The sequence below is a fragment of the Bombina bombina genome, chromosome 11 (assembly GCF_027579735.1).
Source record: "Bombina bombina isolate aBomBom1 chromosome 11, aBomBom1.pri, whole genome shotgun sequence".
NCBI classification, from domain to species: Eukaryota; Metazoa; Chordata; class Amphibia; order Anura; family Bombinatoridae; genus Bombina; species Bombina bombina.
The window spans coordinates 18,356,260-18,374,805 of NC_069509.1; the positions used below are offsets into that span (position 1 = coordinate 18,356,260).

Sequence of the window (18,546 nt, forward strand, 5' to 3'; positions counted from 1 at the left end):
GGTTCTAAGAAAGGTCAAAATGTTGCTGCTGTTTCTTTGGCTTCTTGGTTGAAGCTGATGATCCATAAAGCTTACTTGGAAGCATGTCAGCCTCCACCAAAATAGATTACTGCTCCTTCTACCAGATCAGTTGCCACTTATTGGGCCTTTAAGAATGAAGCATCAGTTGTCCAAATTTTCTATTGGGGTTTTAGATTTATTTATTTTTAAATCCCTCCCTTTATGTTATTACTCGTGGACTTCTCAGCTTAGGTATTAGTTTCAAGGACTAATGGATAGTGGACTCTCACCACCGGTATAAAAAAAAACATAACTTGTGCTCTGCTATACATACGTTAGACCGAGGTGCTGGTTTAATGGAAGGGGTTTTATAGAGCTCTTGGGGTTTGGGAATCTTCACCTCCTCCTAGTGGTAGTGTAGAGTAATTCCCAGGAGTAATAGATTGTGGACTCGCTCCACCATGAAAGACAGGAAATTATCAGGAAAGCATGACTAATGTTTTTTGTTGCAAAAGTGCTTTTAGTTTAGGGCTTTTACTGGTAGATTTTTAAATTTTTCGGTATTGTTTTTTTTAATGAAAGTGTTTTTTGTAATTAAGTGGGTCTTAGGTTAGGTCTCTTGGGGGGTTAGCTGTTAGGGGGTTAAGTAGTGTAGGAGTAGATTGCGATTGTTAGTTGTGGTGGTTAGGGGATTAATAGGTAAGGGCAGGGGTGTCAAACTAATTTAAGTCACGCGGGCTGCACACTACCTACATATCCTGCCATTGATATGTTTGATGCTTTTGAATTGTAATAGGTGTCTTTTAATGTTATATTCTTTCAACACTAATCGACTCTTTGCAAATAATGCCAGTTTGACACCCCTGGGTTAGGGGATCGTTTGCGATGGGGGTAATGGCGGTTTAGCGGCTAAGTAGAGTAGGGGCTTATTTTGGTGGGGGTATTAGTGGTTCAGGGGTTAATTAAAGTAGGGAGTTTAATGTGGTGGGGGATGTGGAAGTTTAGGGGTTAAGTAGAGTAGGGAGTTTATTGTGGAGGGGAATGTGTCAGTTTAGGGGTTAAGTAGAGGGAGGAGTTTGTTGTGCTGGGGTTATTGGCAGTTTAGGGGTTAAGAAGAGTAGGGAGTTTATAGTGGTGGAGGATGTGGCAGTTTAGGGGTTAATAGCAATAGGGGTTATGGTAGATTATGGGTTATTCTTGTAGGCTGAGTTATGTTTACTTTGTTGTGTGATATTGGTAAAAGGGATTATTTAAATGACATTGTAAATGTAGGTGGTGATGCTGCTTGGAATATATCTCCAGAATCGCCACCCATTGCAATGTATAGTAAAATGCCTCTCGGCGATGCTGCCTTTAAATACTGATGTCAGCCGCTTGGCATATTTTGCCGGCTTTCTCGACATAGTGATGGATCCCTTTCGAATTTCTTGCTGCCTCGTGGAACTTGCGATCATCGGGGTCTAAGTGAGTTCTGGAGTTTTTCAGGATTACAGGAAGACAATAAATGTTCATCAGTAATGTTAACCTGAAGCTGTTCTAATCACACCAGTGCCCATGTATGTGAGCAGCATCTATTACCTCCTATCTGGGTATACATTAATGGGAAGTTTGAGACAAATCCACTTTTAGGACAATGGACACCATCAGTGATTAAAGCTTCTGCTAGTTAAGATTCTGAAATTAGCATGCATGTGATAATTAACTTTAATCAATTTCTCTGTCTCTGTCTCTCTCTCGCTCTCTGTCTCTTTCTCGCTCTCTGTCTCTCCCTCTCTCTCTCTGTGTCTCTGTCCCTCTCTCTCCCTCCCTCTCTCTCTATCTGTCTCTCTCTCTCTCCCTGTGTCTCTGCCTTTCTCTCTCTCTCTCTCGCTCTCTGTCTCTTTCTCTCTCTCTCTCTCTCTCTCTGTATCTCTCTCTCTCGCTCTCTGTCTCTCTCTCTCTCTCTCTCTCTCTGTATCTCTCTGTCTCTCTCTTTCTCTCTCTCTCTCTCTCTGTCTCTCTCTGTCTCTCTCTCTCTGTCTCTCTCTCTGTGTCTCTCTTTCTTGCTCTCTGTCTCTCTCTCTCTCTCTCTCTCTCTCTCTGTCTCTGTCTCTCTCTCTCTTTCTCTCTCTCTCTCTCTCTCTCTCTCTCTCTCTCTGTCTCTCCCTCTCTCTCTGTCTCTCTCTCCCTGTGTCTCTGTCTCTCTCTCTCTCTCTCTCTCTCTCTCTCTCTCTCTCTCTCTGTGTCTCTCTCTCTTTCTCTGTTTGTATGAATAGATATAGATAGATACAGGCCAGGATTGGCCATAAGGTATACAGGGCTTATGTGTGCCATGCTGCTATATACCACCCTCTATTAATATGGGTAACAAAAGGTAATCTGCCTTTTTGTAAAGCAGAAAGTAATGTGTGTGTGTCTGAATGTATGTATATATGTATGTATATTTGTATGTACTGTATATACTGTATGTGTGTGTATGTATATATGTATATTTGTATGTACTGTATATATTGTATGTGTGTGTGTGTGTGTATTTATATATATTTACTGTATATACTGTATGTGTGTATGTATATATGTATGTATATTAGTATGTATTTATATATATTTACTGTATATACTGTATGTGTGTGTATATATACGTATATATATATATATATATATATATATATATATATTATATATATCATAATTAGTTTGTGTTCCTAATGGGGTACAGGTGCAATAAGGGCACACATTATCCCTAAAATGTCCTACATTTAAAATAAGCTTTACAACAGATTAGTATTTCCTTATCTCTTACAATAGCTATACAATTTGTTGATTCATTACATTTTCATAATTAAGAGTACTAACTGTCCTTTGTTTGTTTTTAAATATCAGGTAAAAAAAAGTAAGGGGGATATCCAAACAATCCTTTGTAAAGGTCACCCCCAAAAGCATAAAATCATAATCTTTTCAAAATCACCATCAAGGAAATGTCAATGGTTAAAATCTTTTCTTCAAGGACCAAGGTTTGCAAATCTGGTGGAAGATGTCTGCATTTCTGCAAACTATTCACATGCACATAAATCATCAGAGTTCACGTTTGGCATTTTGTACCATACACATAAGCATGGGCATATCAATATCAGTGACCTGCTGCATGATAGAGAGCTGGAAGATTTATCTCGGAAGCTCGGTAAGTCCTTGCTAAAGCCTTTACTTACAATTTCCTCTCTCATTGACAACTATGAGTGCACTAAATAGTTTTTTCGTTTGCAGGTAATCACCACTATAAGTAAACTTTTTAAGTGGGCAGGCTAGCGCTTGTAATACAAGTTAAAAGTAAATTATTTGTGCTTAAGCAAAACATGATGCGCCTAAGTTCTGGACTTGAGATATTGCGATCACATTAACTTCTCCCCCAGACTTCAATGGAGCACACTTTAAAAAACAAAACAAAAACGTATCACTTGTGTGCTTATCCGACACTGTGTAAGATCTGTAGCAATAAAGGTAGTGGCTAATATACATACACATTATAGCCCTTTCCAGTCTTACATACCTTTTAACCTTTATAATTATTTTTATTAATATTTCTATGAATATTGCATTTTAATGTACTTATATTGTGCTTGGTGCACATTTATTTGAACCCCTTACACTTTATGCTAGGTCTTCAGTCGCACTAACCTGACAAGCAAAAATTAGGTTTTTGCTTGAATGCAGCAGTTTATTTTCAACTTGTAATATGTGTGCAAGTTAACACGGTCATGATTCTGTTTATTGCGACCCGCATTAACTTTAGTTCAACTTTTAATCTAAATCGTCAGAGGAACTCTCTCTTCCCTGCTTCCTCTGATTTATGGATTTTCTGTCATTATGATGTCTATAGGTAAAGATAACGTCATTATGGTGATTGATAATCTAGAGACCATCAGCGAGGAGGTGAAGAGGAGGATTTCGAACAATAAGCCCATCATCGAGAGACTGGCCCGAGAGGCTTTCTTCTTTAGTGAGAAAGAAAAATCTTTAATTGAAAGCTATTCGTCTGGCTATTTATATAACGATAGAAGAATGAAAGACAAACTGCAGAGAATTGAAGACATTTTTAAAACGAGTTGTAAGTAAATATTAAATAATGTAATCTGCAACCATTGAGACAAACATCCATTTGTAGAATGTTACATCTACCTCTTGGGATTCACTACCAAACCCTCAATCTGATATACCCTTAATAGACCCCTGAAACACAATGATACACCCTGATACACAGTGGTGCTTGCTACTATTTGTTTTGCGACACACCTGCCCCATTGTGGGTTAGATTACAAACGATAAATTTTCCAGTCATTACAAGTGGCTGGTTATTGCTACCGCAAGCATGATAGACAGCGAAGCATGATAGATAGATGAACATCATAGAGAGATGAGCATGATAGACAGATAAGCATGAAAGACAGATGAGCATGATAGACAGATGAGCATGATCGATAGATGAGCATGATCGATAGATGAGCATGATAGAAAGATGAGCATGATCGATAGATGAGCATGATAGAAAGATGAGCATGATAGACTGATGAGCATGATAGACTGATGAGCATGATAGACTGATGAGCATGATAGAAAGATAAGCATGATAGACAGATAAGCATGATAGACAGATAAGCATGATAGACAGATAAGCATGATAGATAGATGAGCATGATAGACAGATGAGCATGATAGACAGATGAGCATGATAGATAGTTGAGCATGATAGACAGACAAGCATGATAGACAGATGAGAATGATAAATAGATAGATAGATGATAGAAGAGAATAATAAAGAGACGAGCATGATAGATAAATAGATGATAGATAGATGATAGATAGATAGAAAGATGCGCATGATAGACAGATAAGAATGATAGACAGATGAGAATGATATACAGATGAGCATGATAAACAGATGAGCATGATAAACAGATGAGCATGATAGACAGATGAGCATGATAGATAGATGATCATGATAGTCAGATGAGCATGATAGATAGATGATCATGATAGTCAGATGAGCATGATAGATAGATGATCATGATAGTCAGATCAGCATGATAGACAGATGAGCATGATAGATAGATGATCATGATAGTCAGATCAGCATGATAGATAGATGAGCATAATAGACAGATGAGAATGATATACAGATGAGCATATCAATAGATGAGAATGATAGAAATAAGAACATGATAGACAGATTAGCATGATAGATACTGTAGATGAGCATGATAGATAGATGAGCATGATAGATATATAAGCATAATAGACAGATGAGCATGATAGATAGATGAGCATGATCGATAGATGAGCATGATAGATAGATGGCATGATTTGGTATTCTAAGTCATATTTATTGGAAATATGGGTAGACTTAATGGAGCTATGGATCTTTTCTGCTATTAAAATCTACGTATGTTTCTGTGTATGTTTATATTTAATATCTGGCCTGTAAGGGATTAATGAGGACTTGTGTTATTGTCACTTGGGGATTAGAATTGACAATCAATGCCTTTAATGTAATGTACAGGTCAGAAACATCAGGAGTCAACAAGAAAAGTAGATAATCCAGCTACACCTTCATCTGCGTACCAGAGAGTCTCTCGAAAACATCAGTCTCATGGAGAATATATACAGGGATTAAAGTCTGCAGCCTCACAGAATGGATATTTATTGCAAGGTATGAATTGCATTACTGCCAAATAGTCATCTGGTCATACAGTATATTCTATAGTCACATGCTACTACTGCTACTACTGTTACAGGTAACATTTGCCAGGATGTATTCAGAAATCACAAATTTAATATAAACTTAAATTATTTCATAAGGAAACAACATGAGTTTCAAGTGATTTGAGGTTCATTTTATTATGGTACAGAGGCAGGAAAGTGTGTGGTGTCTACTGCAAGACCATTTCTAATTACCCCGAAAACAGCAACAACATCAATATCTGAAATAGGTTCACACAATATTGGAACAACATTAACAAAGCTAAATTGTGTAGGATGCAATAGACAAAGAAAATTAACCACAAAAGATAATCAACATTATATGCAACTTGAGTGTTTTTATTATTTCAATCCATAGATTTGCTATTTTTGAAACTGATTAGATAAAAACACAAATCAGTGAGTGTCAATGGTTTTATTGTCTGCTTTATGTTAAAATGTATGTTACTTATATGATGTTTTGTGATCTTTTCACAGCCAACAAAAATGACTGCAAGAGAAAAACAATTCATGCATTGTTTTACATGTTATAAACCTAAGTAAACAATATGAGCTAGATGAGCATGATAGACAGATGAGCCTGATAGACAGATGAGCCTGACCGACAGATGAGCATGATAGACAGATGAGCCTGATAGATAGATGAGCATGATAGACAGATGAGCCTGATAGACAGAATTTGCTGTCCCCTCAAAATAAATCAACACACAGCCATTAATGTATAAACCGTTGGCAACAAAAGTGAGTACACCCCTAAGTGGAAATGTCCAAATTGAGCCCAATTAGCTATTTTCCCTCCCCGGTGTCATGTGACTCGTTAGTGTTACAAGGTCTCAGGTGTTAATGGGGAGCAAGTGTGTTAAATTTGGTGTTATCACTCTCACACTCTCTCATACTGGTCACTGGAAGTTCAACATGGCACCTCATGGGAAAGAACTCTCTGAGGATCTGGAAAAAAAGAATTGTTGCTCTACATAAAGTTGGCCTAGACTATAAAAGAAGATTGCCAAGACCCAGAAAATGAGCTGCAGCGTGGTGGGCAAGACCAATAGCAGTTTTACAGGACAGGTTCCACTCAGAACAGAACAGGCCTCCCCATGGTCGACCAAAGAAGTTGAGTGCACGTGCTTAGCATCTTATCCAGAGGTTGTCTTTGGGAAATAGACAAGGGGGGTCAGCCTATCAGTGCTCAGACCATACGCCGCATACTGCATCAAATTGGTCTGCATGGCTATCGTCCCAGAAGGGAGCCTCTTCTAAAGATGATGCACAAGAAAGCCAGCAAACAGTTTGCTGAAGACAAGCAGACTAAGGACATGGATTACTGGAACCATGTCCTGTGGACCGATAAGACCAAGATAAACTTATTTGGTTCAGATGGTGTCAAGCGTGTGTGGCGACAACCAGGTGAGGAGTTCAAAGACAAGTGTGTCTTGCCTACAGTCAAGCATGGTGGTGGGAGTGTCATGGTCTGGGTCTGCATGAGTGCTGCCGGCACTGAGGAGCTACAGTTCATTGAGGGAACCATGAATGCCAACATGTACTGTGACATACTGAAGCAGAGCATGATCTCCTCCCTTCGGAGACTGGGCCGCAGGGCAGTATTCCAACATGATAACGACCCCAAACACACCTCCAAGATGACCACTGCCTTGCTAAAGAAGCTGAGGGTAAAGGTGATGGACTGGCCAAGCATGTTTCCAGACCTAAACCCTACTGAACATCTGTGGGACATCCTCAAATGGAAGGTGTGGGAGCGCAAGGTCTCTAACATCCACTATCTCCGTGATGTTGTCATAGAGGAGTGGAAGAGGACTCCAGTGGCAATATGTGAAGCTCTGGTGCACTCCATGTCTAAGAAGGTTAAGGCAGTGCTGGAAAATAATGGTGGCCACACAAAATATTGACACTTTGGACCCAATTTGGACATTTCCACTTAGGGGTGTACTCACTTTTGTTGCCAACAGTTTATACATTAATGGCTATGTGTTGAGTGTTATTTTGAGGGGACAGCAAATTGACACTGTTGTACAGGCTGTACAATCACTACTTTATATTGTAGCAAAGTATCATTTTTTTCAGTGTTGTCATATGAAAAGATATAATAAAATATTTACAAAAATGTGAGGGGTGTACTCACTTTTGTGGGATACTGTAGATGAGCATGATAGAAGAATGAGCGTGATAGATGAGCATGATAGATGGATAAGAATGATAGATAGATAGATGAGAATGATAGATGATAGATAGATAGATAGATGATAGATAGATGAGCATGATAGACGGATTAGAATGATAGACAGATGAGCATGATAGACAGATGAACATGATTGATAGATGAGCATGATAGACAGATGAGCATGATAGATGATAATGATAGACAGATGAACATGATAGATAGAGGAGTATGATCAATAGATGAGAATGATAGACAGATGAGCATGATAGATAGATAGATAGATAGATAGATAGATAGATAGATGTTAGGTGTTATCTTAAGAGGGGGTATCACTTAGCAGTATTCTACACCTTCACCTGGAACTGAATGGGTTACTTGACAAGATATCTCGGGAACAGTAAATTCTAATCACTTTTCTGTTTATTATAAGGCATACAATACTTTTATAGACAATGGTTACAGCATATAAGGTTAAACAATGATGTACTCATAGTCACATCACCTTACACAGTATAGCTTAGAACAAAAGAACCATATTAAAATATAATTGAGTAAAAAAAGAGTATTAAGGAGTATTTTTAATAAGCGAGGAGTGTTAGATAAAAAGTGTATATGGGCGCATAGCCCAGCACATAGCAAGGCCATTGGACCAATTATTGAGATAACATGTTCTTCTTAGAACATCAACATATTATTTTCTCACAGCATAATAACCTGTTATATTAAACTTATAATAAACCATTCTTAAGCAAAATGGATGACTAAAGACAAAATGGCGTCAGTATTGCTATACATATTCTTACAATAGATAAGCATGATATACAGATAAGCGTGATAGACAGATGATCATGATACACAGATGAGCATGATAGACAGATGAGCATGATAGATACATGGTAATGATTGATAGATAGATAGATAGATAGATGATAGATTTTAGCTTGGTAGTTGGAATTGGTGACAGAGGGACAGGTGGTATACACCTATATGGAAAAAATAGTATTTTTTAAATCAATATGAAATGCTAAATATTCAAACATGGATTAGCCTGAGAATAATATGCAATATTTAAAAAATTATATTCGATTTTTAAATGTTTTAGAAATAAACATTAAGGTTCTAGGCTGCATAATCTAATGTGCCCCACCATGTTGTGACATAGCTGTCCATATGTTTAAAGGGACAGTCAAGTCCAAAATAAACTTTCATGATTCAGTTAGAGAATGTCATTTTAAAGAACTTTCCAATTTACTATTATCAACAATTTTGCTTTGTTCTCTTTGTATACTTAGTTGAAAGCTAAACCTAGGTAGGCTCATATGCTAACTTCTTAGACCTTGAAGGCCGCCTCTTATCTAAATGTATTTTGAAAGTTTTACTACTACTAGAGGGCGTTAGTTCATGTGTGTCATATAGATAATATAGGGCTCACGCACGTGGAGTTACCTAGTCAGCACTGATTGGCTAAAATGCAAGTCTGTCAAAAGAACTGAAATAAGGGGTCAGTCTGTAGAAGCTTAGATACAAGGTAATCACTGAAGAAAAAAGTATATTTATTTAACTGTGTTGGTTATGCAAAACTTGGAATGGGTAATAAATGGATTATCTATCTTTTTAAACAACAAAAATCCTGGTGTTAACTGTCCCTTTAAAATAATGTATCCTTATCTAATCTCCTCTGCTAAGAGTTCTGCTTAATTTTATTTTTTTCTTTCAATATTCAGAAACAGAAGTGGCACCAAAAGGTAGACTAAACACAATGACAGAGGAACACAATAGGACAGAGGAAAGAGAAAAACCTGTAAGTCATGATTGTATTTTATACAATATTTATATTTTATTGTGTTATAATTTTTAATATTTTTTTAAATGCAATAAATAGAAAACTACGGCAAAGGAGAAATGGAATCCGCATCCATCAACAAAGCTAGAAACGTCATCACGAACGGGAAATGTGGATTGGTGCACCTGCTCCAACTGTATAGTGATGACAACCGAGGTAGAATCAAAATGTTGCAATGAGATAGAAAAAATACATCCTTGGTTAAGGAGTGGGATGCCATGTGTTTGCCGACACCAATATATAAACCGACTGATAGACCGGGAATATCTTCAAGACCTTCACCGATACAGTGCAGCTTACAAGGAATTAAAATTACTAGATGCAAAGGATTTGCAGGAAAGGTAAATCTTTCTCTCTCTCTCTTTCTCTCTTCTTTTTTATCTCTCTCTTTTTTCCTTTCTCTCTCTTTCTCTTTTTTTTCTTTTTTTCTTCCTTTCTTTCTTTCTCTCTCTTTTTTCCCCTCTAACTGCCAATACAAAAATCCCCCAGCTATTAACCCCATTACTGCCATACTCCAAAAATAAATATATTTTCAAGACCTTCATTAATACAGTGCAGCATATCAGAAATTAATAGATGTGAAGGAGTTGCCTGATTCTATAGTACTGTATACAAATAAAATTAATAATTCTAAAGAATTTTTAAAACATATGGATCAATCTTACTTATATTAGGTTATAATGATTAAAACAAGATGCTTATATATATAATGAGATGTGTATATATATATAATGAGATGCATATTTATATAATGAGATGTGTATATATATAATGAGATGCATATTTATATAATGAGATGTGTGTATATATATATATATATATATATATGAGATGCATATTTATATAATGAGATGTGTATATATATATATATATATGAGATGCATATTTATATAATGAGATGTGTATATATATATATAATGAGATGCATATTTATATAATGAGATGTGTATATATATATAATGAGATGCATATTTATATAATGAGATGTGTATATATATATGTATATTTATATAATGAGATGCATATTTATATAATGAGATGTATGTATGTATATATATATATATATATATATATATATATATATATAAATCGTTCGTAGGAAACGGCACTCGCCAGCTATTCATCCACCAGGTGCTCGGCAGAGTAAATACATATAGTAAAGGAGAACTGGATCCAACGGACGGCCTCCGTTGTTAGATGCGATCCAAGAACAGCCGGCACACAGGAAATTTTTCAAACTCCGATTTATTCACAAAGAAGAGAAACCAGACGTTTCGGCTCTATCGTGAGCCTTTTTCAATGGTATACAGACCGGATAATGTGAACCTACATCCACCACCCCTAAATACCAACCCAACACTTAGTGATAGCCAATCAGCTTGCAAAGTGGTGCCGCTCCCTCCCGTGCACCTCAAACACACCTGGACATCCGAAGCCAGCTGATTCCCAGCACGCGCGTCACAACGTCATCACGGCATAGCGCGCTGTGTGGGAATATCTGTGTCACAGGTATCCATGGCAAACACCAGGTAAACACATACCTCCGGTTGTCATGGTGATGCGTACGAGACGTCGCAGCAGCAGCCAAACATCTGATGGGCGCAAATGTATAGTGACATAGTGATAAACAAAAACAAGAGCCCAAAATAAGAGCCCCACACATACATTAGTGCAGTAACTTATAACATAAAGACAGGTATCTATTATACTGGTAATTAGCCACAATTTGTAGGCAATAACTAATCAAGCTACAAAAACCAATGATTCAACATATATCACAGCCCTCTATACCCAATCTGGTATCAGGGCTTGTGGGCTGTAGCTAACAACTAGAAGCTAAAAATGCTAAAGAAATTCATTAACATAGTATTGGCATCGTACTCCAAAGGAGTAGGTAGAAACATATTGTAGCCGGATGACTCCCATAGTGTCCATGGTTATTTGTAACAGCAGCCAAAGTCTATATTGGCATTCAATCCTCGGGGTGTTACTGTGTCCAAGGTGAAGATCCACCGGGCCTCCAGTTTCAGCAATGCTCGTCCTCTGTCCCCCCCTCGCCTATGACGAGGGACATGATCAATAAGAATTACTCGTAGTGAAGCAACACTGTGGCCAGCTTCCAAAAAGTGGCGTGCCACCGGCTGTTCTGACCGTCCCTTATCGATGGCCTGACGGATCGCCGTCTTGTGGTTGGCCAGACGTTCCTTGAACGGTGTCACAGTTTTTCCAATGTAATATTTGGAACATGGGCAAATGATAGCGTAAATCACAAAGTCCGTGGAGCAGGTGAGTCTATATTTAATTTTATACCTCTTGTTGTTGTGAGGATGTTGGAAGGTGGTCCCTGCTAGGAGATTATTGCATGTGACACAACTGCCACATTTGTAGCAACCCGGTTTTCCTCTGTTCAACCACATCTGTTTTTCATAGCAGTGTGTAGGGTCGCTTAGCACCAGCAGGTCCCTCAGATTACTTGCTCGTTTATACACCACCCTTGGTTCCGGCATATCCTTGAAGGGAAGGCTTGTGTCCTTGGACAACATAAGCCAATTCTTATTAATCACCTCCTGCGTAAGCCTCGATCCTGGGGTGTAGGTAGTTATAAAATTCAGTCGTTTAGGTTGTTCACGCCTAACTCTTTTGGTGGTGGCCAAGTCCTGAGTCAAATCCAGTGCCTTACAGCATTGTTGTTCTATCAGCGTTGGTGGGTAGCCCCTCTCCAGGAATTTTTCAGACATTTCAATCAACTGTTTTTCCTTACGGGAGTCATCCGTGTTGTTACGGACCACCCGCAGGAGTTGAGAGGAACTGACACCTTCTTTTTGGAATTTAGGGTGAAAGCTATGATAGTGGAGAATGGAATTTTTGTCGGTCGGTTTCTTAAACAAAGTGGTTTCTAATCTGTAGCCCCTCATGGTTCTGACCTTGGAAATTTCCAAATCCAAAAAATGGATTTTATCCCTGCTGTGTTCCAGCTTGAATCTGATGGTTGAGTCAAGAGAATTCAAGTCACTAACCCATTCAACAAGACTCTCTGATGTGCCATTCCACACCAGAAAGACATCATCTATGTACCGTCTGTACAATCTGATGGGGTTCCGTCTGGAGAACACATGATCATCCTCATACATCGCCATGTAAATGTTGGCATAGGATGGGGCCATATTCGACCCCATCGCTGTGCCCATGGTCTGTAGGAAATATTTGTCCTCAAAGCGAAAGTAGTTTTTCTCCAGACAGAACTCCAGCAGATGTAAAATAAATTCAATAGGAGGGCCCGTGTACATGTGGTTGTCTATTAGAATACGTTTTACCATGTCAATGCCATGAGCATGGGGGATCACGGTATATAAACTTACCACGTCCATAGTGACTAGGCTCACGATAGAGCCGAAACGTCTGGTTTCTCTTCTTTGTGAATAAATCGGAGTTTGAAAAATTTCCTGTGTGCCGGCTGTTCTTGGATCGCATCTAACAACGGAGGCCGTCCGTTGGATCCAGTTCTCCTTTACTATATATATATATATATATATATATATATATATATGAGATGCATATTTATATAATGAGATGCACATATATATATATTCTTAGAATTGTAATGCTATGTTTTTTTAATTTACTGTATTATAATATTAATTATCAGATAGATTATGAGTTATGCGCGCTATAGGGAATTTAACGAACGCATTTAACCATTTAACCCCCTGTAGCGCAGCCATTACAAGTTTTCAAACAGCCAGCTTGTGTGTGCGATATGGAGCTTTTAAGCTCCATACCGCACAAAATATAAGCGCTGTTTTGACGTGCTCGTGCACGCTTTCCCCATAGACATCAATGGGGAGAGCAGGCTAAAAAAAAAAAAAAACCTAACACCTGTGATCGCGGAATAAAAAGCTCTGTAACGCATCTCCATTGATGTCTATGGGGGAAAAAAGTTATGTTTAAACCTAACACCCTAACATAAACCCCACGTCTAAACACCCCTAATCTGCTGCCCCCGACATCGCGACACCTACATAATGTTATTAACCCTTAATCGGCCGCTCCCGATATCGTTGCCACCTAAATAAAACTATTAAACCCTAATCTGCCGCTCCCGATGTTGCCGCCACTATACTAAAGGTATTAACCCCTATTCCCTCGTACCCCAATATCGCCCACACTATAATAAATCTATTAACCCCTTTTCCGCCGCTCCCCGACATCGCTGCCACTAAATAAAGTTATTAACCCCTAAACCTCTGGCCTCCCACATCACTACCACTAAATAAATCTATTAACCCCTAAACCGCCGGCCCCCCACATCGCAACAACCTAAATTAACTATATTAACCCCTAAACCTAACCCTAATGTAACCCTAACATAACCCTAACCCTAAACCTAACTGTAACACTTTAACTTTAACATAATTAAAATAGAGCTAAATTAAACTTAGAATTATTACCTAAATAATTCCTATTTAAAACTAAATACTTACCTGTGAAATAAAACCTAAGCTAGCTACAATATTACTAATAGTTACATTGTAGCTAGCTTAGGGTTTATTTTTATTTTACAGGTAAGTTTGTATTTATTGTAGCTAGGTAGACTAGTTAGTAAATAGTTATTAACTATTTAATAACTACCTAGTTAAAATAAATACAAAGTTACCTGTGAAATAAAACCTAAGCTGCCTTACACTAAAACCTTACATTACAAAAATAAAAACCTAACATTACAAAAAATAAAAAACACTATAATTACTAAAAATGAAAAAAACTACCATTACAAAAAATAACAAATTAAATTATACAAAATAATAAAAATTATTCCTATTCTAATACCCTAAAAAAAAACACTGCAAAATAAAAAAGGCTAATCTAGAATAAACTACCAAGGGCCCTTAAAAGGGCCATTTGTAGGGCATTGCCCTAAAGTCCATTATTTTTATTATTTTTGATAATTTGTTTGTTATTGTCTGTAATGTATTTTTTTTTTTTTCGTTTTGGGGTGGGTTTTTATTTTTAGATTAGAGCTTGGGCATTTCACAAAAGAGCCGAGTGCCCTTTTAAGGGCAGGAAAAAGAGCTAAATGCCCTTTTAAGGGCAATGCCTATACAAATGCCCTTTTCAGGGCAATCGATAGATTAGGTTTTACTTTATTTTTATTTTGTGGGTTTGGGGGGGGGTTTGTATACTGTTAATAATATGTAAATAGTGTTTGTGATGTGGGGGCCTCGGTTTCGGGGTTAATAGGTAGTTTATGTGTGTTAGTGTACTTTGTAACACTTTAGTTATGAGTTTGATGTAACAGTTTTGTAGCGTAAAACTCATAACTACTCTCAGATTGCGAAACGGATCTTGTCGGTATAGGCTTGAATGCAAGCTTTTTAGCCTCACTGGAAAACTTGTAATGGCAGCCCTATGGAAGTCCCATGTAAAATCGTCATTTTTACGAGTGCGGGACTGACGTTGTATTACAGGCTAAGGGGTCAATTTATTAAGCTGCGGACGGACATGATACGCTGTATCGTATCATGTCCTTCGCACATCGATAAATGCCGACATCATATGCTGTCGGCATTTGTCATTGCACCAGCAGTTCTGGTGAACTGCTGGAGCAATGCTGCCCCCTGCAGATTTGCAGCCAATCGGCCGCTAGCAGGGGGTGTCAATCAACCTGATCAGATACGATCGGGCTGATTGCTGTCTGCCATCTCAGAGGTGGTGAACGATTAAAGGGGCAGTGGTCTTAGGACCACTGCTTCTTAACTTCTGCTTCAGGCGGATCTGAAGCGGAGTGGGTCGGAAGCAGCATCCGCTGCTTCATAAATCGACCCCTGTAAGGCTTGCTGTACAGCTATACCTCGTAATGACTGCGGTGCTGTTTTAACGCTGAAATGGCCATTTTTTCAGCGTTAAAATATGAATGCAAAACTTTTAATCTAGCTGTATGTTAGATGTTTTATTTCTTTTTTTAACTGTTGTTGGTATAGTGTTATTATAAAGGGTATTTTAAACAATATAATTACATTGATTACTTATAATGAAATACATTTATTTAAGCATTGTACACACATCAGTAGACATGTGCAGCTGTGATAAATTTGGTTTGACCAATTTTTTTCGGAAAAACTTTTCGAGGAAATTAGTTTACCTAAATATTTGTTTACTGCACTATTTGGAATTTGTTTCACTTTAAACTAAACGAATACTGAATATTCTTAGAACAGTTACATCTTTGCAGATCCCCGGCCACACTAATAGGAAGCTTAGCACGGCCGCTCCTGGGAGCCGCTGCGCTACGCCTCCTATTATCACGGCTTTGTAGATGAGGATCTTGTTATCGCGGTTCTTCAGTTTGCTAAAGATAAGTATTTTAACAATTTAAAGGAAAATAATGAATACTGGTGAATTTCATCAGTATTTATTCATTTTCTTTAAATTTCGGGATGCCTTTGTTTGTATATTCATTTCTTGGAATTGGGACAAAACCAAATGCACACTTCTACAAATCAGTAAAAGTCATCATTTCTGTATTTCTTTCCATTTTAGAGACTATCGGAGGATCGCATACCGAGCATTTACCTTGTGGTTATACGGTGGTTACATAGGACCAAAAAATTGTCGACCAATACCTTCTTGTGTTGTAAGAACTATCAGGCATCAGTACCCGACTACAAACAAAGGCTGTGTTGGATCCCTTACAACTGAGTGTGATGGCCCTGCTGAGGAGATGTTTTTGGACTGAACTTTTATTTATTTTTTTCAATTTGTTTATTTCAGTTTAAAAGGAACACTTTTTTATTTATATGTGAAATTACAGAAGAAATATTTATGATTTCTACATCTATACAATTTGTTTAAATGATATGTCTAAAGATAAATATAGTATTTTATAGAAATGATAGAGGATATTTATCAAAGGATTGGCGGACCTGATCCGACAGTGCGGATCAAGTCCACCAGACCTCGCTGAATGCGGAGAGCAATACGCTTTTCGTATTCAGCATTGCACCAGCAGCTCTTGTGAGCTGCTGGTGCAACGCCGCCCCCTGCAGATTCGCGGCCAATCGGCCACCAGCAGGGAGGTGTCAATAAACCCGATCGTACTCAATCGGGTTGATTTTCTGCGATGTCTGTCCGCCTGCTCAGAGCAGGCGGACAGGGTTATGGAGCAGCGGCCTTTACACCGCTGCTTAATAACTGCTGTTTCTGGCGAGTCTGAAGGCTCGCCAGAAACACGGACCCTCAAGCTCCATCCAGAGCTTGATAAATGGGCCCCTTAATGTTTATTTTGAATAAAATAAAGATAAATGATATCATATAAAACGTGTGCTTAGAACACACTACATTACATACAGACTGTAATATAAATACAGACACTTTTTTACAGTGATGGAAAACTTTTCCCTTTTAAAAAAAACAGATCTGGAATATTAGTGATATTTTATATGGCGTTTAATTCATATGAAGTAATGAAGATGCTCTACAACTTACATTTTTACTATAGATATGAAATGCAAATACCCCGCACTCCGCTGCCCACTTCAAAAGTTATTTTTTCCTGTGAACTAACGGTCTGAATTGTTCTCCAATCAGGGCTTTAGCTAAATAAAAAGGCAACCAAAGGGGGAGAGTGCTGATTGGACAACAATTCAGATCGCTAGCTCACAGAAAAATTGATTTTGCAGTGGGTGATGGAGTGCAGGGTATTTGAATTTCATATCTATATTTAATAGTAAGTTTTAGTGCATCCTCATTACAACTGATGGATTACACTCCATTTAAATATCACTAACACCCCGGATCTGTGTTTACATAGGGGAGAGTTTACCATCACTTTAAGAAGTATGATAGGGATTATGAGAGGGTGATGTCAGTAGAAGAGAGAGGGAGTGAGAGAGGGAAGAGAGAGGGAGTAAATATGAGTGATACAGGGAATGACAGAGCCAGTGGAATGAAAAGAAGAGTTAGGGGTAGATTTATTTTGCTGCAGATGCAGCTGTTTCGAAACAAAAGCTAAGAAGCAGCGGTCGTAAGATCGCCGCTCCTTAACTCATTCACCACCTCTGGGATGGCGGACAGCAATCATTCCGATCAGATATGATCTGGATGATTGACACCCCCTGATAGCAGCTGATTGGTTGCAAATGTGCAGGGGGCGGCATTGCACAAGCATTTCACCAGAAATGCTTGTGCAATGATAAATGCTGACAGCGTATCCTGTTGGCATTTAGCAATGTCAGGCTGACATGATCCCCACAGCGAATCAAGTTCGTCCAACATTTCATAAATCTACCCCTTTGAGTACAGCTACAAATTCCAAAATCCAGACTTTTTCATTAACATTTTTAAATAAAATTATTAAAAATGACCACAATCTTCTCTGCTTCCGTCTTTTATTTGTTTGTTTTGTTCTAAATTGCAAATAACAGTCTATATTTATTTAAAACTACAAACATTGCCTCTCTGATTACAGTACTGTACTATCTTACTGAGGGTACTATGTATGCACGTCTATTGCCTCTCTGATTACAGTACTGTACTATCTTACTGAGGGTACTATGTATACAGATCTATTGCCTCTCTGATTACACTACTGTACTATCTTACTGAGGGTACTATGTATACTGGTCTATTGCCTCTCTGATTACACTACTGTACAATCTTACTGAGGGTACTGTGTATACACGTCTATTGCCTCTCTGATTACACTACTGTACTATCTTACTGAGGGTACTATGTATACTGGTCTATTGCCTCTCTGATTACACTACTGTACAATCTTACTGAGGGTACTGTGTAT

At 38.1% G+C, this 18,546-nt stretch overlaps 1 protein-coding gene across 1 annotated transcript in view; it reads left to right on the forward strand.

The window, feature by feature from the left end:
* The window catches only part of LOC128642224 (uncharacterized), a 103,230-nt gene extending 85,110 nt beyond the window's left edge, over positions 1-18,120 (forward strand). Inside the window, exons 14-19 of the mRNA XM_053694923.1 lie at positions 2,863-3,160; positions 3,857-4,084; positions 5,534-5,683; positions 9,637-9,713; positions 9,795-10,096; positions 16,293-18,120. Coding sequence (XP_053550898.1) covers positions 2,863-3,160; positions 3,857-4,084; positions 5,534-5,683; positions 9,637-9,713; positions 9,795-10,096; positions 16,293-16,488 — 1,251 coding nt within the window. The 3' untranslated portion in view covers positions 16,489-18,120. The remainder of the gene's footprint in view (positions 1-2,862; positions 3,161-3,856; positions 4,085-5,533; positions 5,684-9,636; positions 9,714-9,794; positions 10,097-16,292) is intronic.
* The last annotated feature ends 426 nt before the right edge of the window (positions 18,121-18,546 follow it).